The sequence below is a fragment of the Patella vulgata genome, chromosome 4, assembly GCF_932274485.2.
Source record: "Patella vulgata chromosome 4, xgPatVulg1.2, whole genome shotgun sequence".
NCBI classification, from domain to species: domain Eukaryota; kingdom Metazoa; phylum Mollusca; class Gastropoda; family Patellidae; genus Patella; species Patella vulgata.
The window spans coordinates 62,221,200-62,227,199 of record NC_065882.2 but is presented as its reverse complement, the minus strand read 5'-3'; the positions used below and the strand labels follow the sequence as shown (position 1 = coordinate 62,227,199).

At 34.5% G+C, this 6,000-nt stretch overlaps 1 protein-coding gene across 1 annotated transcript in view; it reads left to right on the top strand.

Annotated features, from left to right (window-relative positions):
- Window positions 1-720: 720 nt before the first annotated feature.
- Window positions 721-6,000, top strand: part of LOC126818381 (metalloprotease TIKI1) — a 45,325-nt gene continuing 40,045 nt past the window's right edge. Inside the window, exon 1 of the mRNA XM_050545777.2 lies at window positions 721-2,091. Within this exon, the coding sequence (XP_050401734.1) occupies window positions 1,981-2,091 (111 nt within the window). The 5' untranslated portion in view covers window positions 721-1,980. The remainder of the gene's footprint in view (window positions 2,092-6,000) is intronic.

Here is a 6,000-nt window from a genome sequence, read left to right as displayed (position 1 = left end):
CTGTCTACAGAACAAGTTCTGTTACATCATATGCTTTCTTTATAGCCGTGTGATCAATCAACACTTACAATTACACGAACGGCACGGCACAATCTGTTCACTACTAATACCCCCATGATCCCTTTAACCGACGACAAACACTGCACGTGCTGTTTACCTCTACTTTACCACCTTTACACCGGTCGTATAGATAGATGTCTTTAAAGCGACCGTCACCAATGATTTAGAAATTTACAAAAAAAAAAAATAAATAAATAAAAAGAAACAGACTGACTCTTAAATTAGTTTGGGTCTGTTACTGTCAAAGTTTAGGTCAATTTTTCATTCATAGCCGAACGAATTGTACTATTTGTGTGTAAACTGTAATGAGCGAGGAAATAAAATCGGGGACAGGGTGGGGATATTCGTTTGCACCAGTGCTTCTCAAATTGTCAAGTCTGGTAAAAGGAAAACATGAATGATTAGATTATTTGAGAAAAAAGATTGTTCATGTGGTGTCTAATGTAAGTTTAGTAAAAGTCACAATCTATATCTGGTATGTCACAAATCCTAGCCTCATCTCTAACTCCACATCCCACGTGAGATTTTTCATGAATGAAATTTTTGTGTCGATTTCCTTGGTAAACTATTTGAACAGCGTTAACATTCGATCGTTCGCTCTTTTCCTTCAAATATTTTAACAAATGAAAGTCGGTGAAGTTTTCATGTTTCACTGAACGAGACCCGAACTATATTTGATATGAAAAACACGTGCTGAGTGTTTTTGTATCGCAATTCGGGATCAGTTACCAGTTGTCCGGCAGATTGCACGCATTGACCATAGTTTAGAAGTGACCAATGTTTCCAACCTTGTCTCGCACCCCGACCCACCAGCTAACCGTTTAACCGTCTATTTTTAGCCGAGGTTGACCGAACCAATGAGACGGCGGACCAGACATGGTTTTGTGAGCTCATGGGTCGGTGAATGGTAGTAAGAAGTAAACACAGTGAGTGATAAAGAAGGAAAAGTTAGATAGAGTTAAGACAGATAGAAAGTGTAAGAAAGTTAGTACGTATACGTTGAAGTGGATTGTTCTACTACTACTAGTATAAATAGCTTTCAATTCATGATCATTGGGTTGGATGTAAAAGGTGCGCTGGATATAAAACCGCTATGAAGAGAAAACGATGCAATGATCACTTACAGGCCTGGAGGCCGAAACCTTAAAAAAAGAACTTCAAGAATTACAATAAGAACGAAGGGAAAACTTGCGTTCCACTTGACTGGTAGACATCAAAGAGCGGATACCGCTGTTTATTATTACGATAATCAGCTATTGTACAAGTCAGACCAGTAATTGTATTTTTCTTACGGCTCAATCCTACTTGATTTGTTTCGTCGTGTACTTAATTTTAGCAAATCAGATAAAACGACACGAATTTAATTAACAGTGGAATTTGAAAATGTGTCTCAAATTTGAAGAAACCGTGTGTTCATTTATGGATTGTGTTCACCTGCGATGGATGATAAGCTATGAGGATAGGGTTGTTTTATAATTCGAAACAGAAGTTGGGATATAAATTTGATTGAAATTAAACCGCCTCGTTTGGACAATGATATATAAACTATTAGATTAGATATCAGAAATTTATTGCACCAATTCGTAGCCTTCAGACAGAATACAAACACAGACAACTTAAAACAGCAAGGAATACCGAACAGCAATTAAACTGTTCTTTTTCCTTTTTTTTTGTTCTAACGACACTTTGTGATTTTTAATCTTTAAAATTATCATTGAACGAGAACAGTTGTACCGAGAAGCAGCCGCACCAGAAACACGTGAATTTAGTGTTTAACCTTTGTAATTATTTGAAATATGTAGTCACACGTTGATCGTGGAATTTTTCATAAACGTTATTGTTTTGTTAAATTTTTCTGAAATCTATCAAGTTGTGACTGTCGATGATAAAGTGGCCAATATTCATGGATGTAGGCCCAAAATGCCATGGTTACTATGTATATCTGTATTTCTCTTTTACATACCGCCGATATACAGCAAAGCAAAGATAGAGGATAGTGCGAACATTGGCACGTGTCCTCCAAATTCAAACGTAAGTATTTTAAACGTATTAAAATTTAGCAATGACAACTAAGATTCGGAAAGCAATAATACCTTATTTTTTTTATCTCCTCACATCATTGTATTGGTATAAACAAGTTTATATACCTATGCGATGTTCATTAATTCTTCAATTCTACGTTACGCACTTTTTATATTTTGTGTAAAGGGGAATGCCACTTTCCAAAAAATCGACCTGTGGCCTCTACAAACGTATAGATAACTTTAGATTTACACGAGTCTGCCTGCGTGACGAAAACAAATCCCAAGAGAAATCCGTTTTTGAGGATTAGAAAGAATTTTGAAATTTTCTCAGAGGTACACAATATCATTAGTATACGACCACTATACAAATGTTGATGGAAAATTTCAAAAGAAAACAAAAGTTTCAGAGAAATGATAATAACATTACGAATAGACTGGTCTTCCTTTTGTTCTAAAGATGAAAAACATGCAATTAGAAATTTTAGTAAATATCTTGCTCGGCAACTTTTCTCAAAGAAACAAATCTTTATAACACCAAAACCAGTTGAGAAAAAGTCGACTCAAACTATTTCCTATATTATTCACTATAAGAATATTAAATATACATTATGCAAGAGCTAAATCTGCCTATTGCAGGTCTTTCTTTAGGCCTAATATGTTATCTAAATTATTAATTAAACATTAATTAATTTATCCAGACCACAATCAACTCTCGATGTTATCGCTAGCCTGCGATATTTACTGGATTTGAATCCGATTTGCTGCTCAACGCTCATTGATGATTTAATCCAAAAATGGATAATCGAGTTACTATGGTTTTTTTTATTGTACCGACTTTAGTAATGCTGATCGAGGCTAGGTCTAAAATTCAAAAGCTAATATCTCGGTTCAGAGTGGATCAATTTGACTGAAATTTTCAGCAAATTCCCTTTACATTATTGAGTTTTTAACTATTATAGTGAGAACTATCAGCTCTTTATCCAATGTCCCATAATGCCCCTTTAATGGTTTTGATTCATGATACAAGAAAAATATATAGACAACGAAGTAATTAACAAATAACAAACTCTGTAATATTGTCTAAAACCTTTGTATAAAAAATAAAGTCTTGTTATGTCGCGCATGTCGCACGATATGCCATGTATGTATACAACTATTTATTAATTCCCCGGCTTCATTATCCCGGTAGGAGTAGAACAGTAAAAAGTTAAAACACATTTCATTTAATTAGGAATTCGGTAAAGCAATCTGTCGTTTTGGCAAATACGTCGATGAGTTGCATTGTACTATTTGGAACTGTCAGCAAACCCCCCAGAGTGAACAGTTTGTTTCCGTACACATTGAATTGGAATACAAAAACTGTCTTTGCCAAAATTATGTGGGTTTATGACCACACTAATGACAAACGGCACTGGTACTTTAGATATCCGTCTCAAATTGGTATTTTCATTTTTTTTTGTCCCGACAGTAGGGCAAACCGTTATACTTTAAACCACGATCGTTTATTAAGATAATTCAATTATCATTATAATTGAAAACTTTTAAGAATGTGGGAACCTGCTGTGGTATTTTCAACTTATGGTGCATTTTAATAAATTAAATCAGTTTGAAATACAAATAGCGTAGAACAGAAAAAATGTAAAGGGATTTTTGAAATTTGTAAGAATTCTGCAGAGTGTAATGACGCACATCCCACATTCTCTCCAAAACAATTTTTACTTAAGAAATTTCCGTTTATAGTAGGCTAGTATAGTGATTCTGTGAATATTAATATTTGCATATTTCAGCTACCATAAATGTTCTAAATCCGGGCAATTAACTTGATGAACAATTAATTTGTAACTTGTTTAAATGAACGCCTGAAATGGTTCTCTTTGGGGCGATGGATTATAACGGTAGCCAACACAGTCACGCGTAGGCACTAATTTATACCCCGAGCATAATGCCCGATTCAGTTTTAAATACCGCTAAATATCTTTTTATAAAGACAGCGCGTGTCGATATTACCACATATTTTAATGATACTTATCAGATATTTTTTTAAGGTGGGTATTAAAACTTGTAAGACATAATTTCACTAGAACACCGTCGATTTATTTGAGAAGCTTATCTTTAAAATGGCGAGGAGGTGAATCTATAGACCTCTCCAACTTTGTCTTTTATATTTATTCAGTTATTATAACTAGATGTGTTTTATCTTAGTTTACATTATTTTTCACAAGTTATCGCTATTTACTTTTTACTGTTTAACACAATTAGCACAAATACACCCAATATAATGTAGGGATATGGAATTTCAATTGCGCTTTCAAAATACCTGACGGCGGCGCTCTTTGATGTTCGCGTATCTTTGTTGTCGAACGAGTAAACAAACAAAATTCCATTGTATCGGGGGCTAGATATGATGAGGGTTTAGTCTACTTTAGACCACGTGGTGTCTGTAGAGATATTATGATTATCGCCATTGACTGGGCTTGTTTATAGCAATGTAAGAATAATACACTGTATTTAGGTACATTTTACCTACATTTGTTGTCTATCTTTATATATTAGACCAACCAATACAGCTCCAGACACGTGTTTGTTTCAGTCAATGGCATAAACCAGCCATCGCTATTATTATAAATACATGCAGAGACTGAATAATTTTAACCAGAAAATTGAAAACCAAAACCTGCTAGAAAAAAAATAATAATTCTTGAAAATTATGGTGCCAAAATCAGTATTATGAGAATTTTTAGGAGGCCCTCTTCCCAATACATACTATCTTTGAAATGGGAACAATAAAAACAGATTGCAGGGCAAGAGTAGTGCACCTACTCCCCCAACCATTTTTTCCCCCTGCAATTCGGGCTAGACTGCTGTTCATATCAGCAATAAAAGGGAATTGTTCTCAGCTTAAATAACTTGTCTCCTACAACATTTGAAGTAGAAATATGTTAATATACATTTAAGTATAGGTGTACGGGGAAATTTTTGACTGGGGAGGCAGTGGTGGTTGGTGCCCAAAAAATGTAGTTAGGTTCTTAGTATGTAACATAATAATAATAATAAATTCGCTGTTAAATTGGACACATTCAAGAAGACAATATTTTTTTTATACAACTTTTACAAAGTACAATTGTGTGCCCAAATTTTCCTAGCATTTGGTGCCCAAAATGGGGGGGCAGCCCCCCCCCCCCCCCAGCTCGTACGCCTATGAGTATATGTAAATCAAAATTAATTTCAAAATATAAAGAAACTTAACTTTGTTTCAAATTTGCAGGGAATGTTTTTTGGAAGGAAATCTCTATTAAAATTTAGAGAGACATAGACGTCCACTTGACACAAACTAGGTCATTTTGGGACTAACCTATGGTTCAATTTTATTTCAATAATTCGCTTGTTGTAGGAGTCTTAACCGCAGGACTCAGAGAAAAAAAACGGGGAATCAAAACCACACCAGTTGACTCAATGACAGACCTTTTGATACAATGCGCACACGCTAACCATTCGGCCATCCACCCCACCCCACCCCCACCCCCTATTGAAATTTACTTGTAAATTTCTGAAATCTTCTGAATGTGATAAAATTTGAAAAAATTGGTGACTTTATACATTGGGCCAAAGTACGTAGTAAATTTCTGATGCAATTAAGACAAAATTTATAATGGAATCGTTTAAAACTTGGTTGGATTTTTAAAACTAATTAACTCAGCAGGATTGGTTGATACCCTTAATGCTTTTAGAGCAAGTGCAATGACATTGCTGCTTGTGAGGTATTTAAGGACAAACTTCTATCTATTTCTGATCAAATCTCATGACAAGAAATAAATCTATATTCTTCTTTGATAAAGTGTTTTGACAGAGTCTGCAATATAATTAGATGGGAAAGATGAATAAAATTATAATATCCATTTCTTTTCGTTTTTTGAAA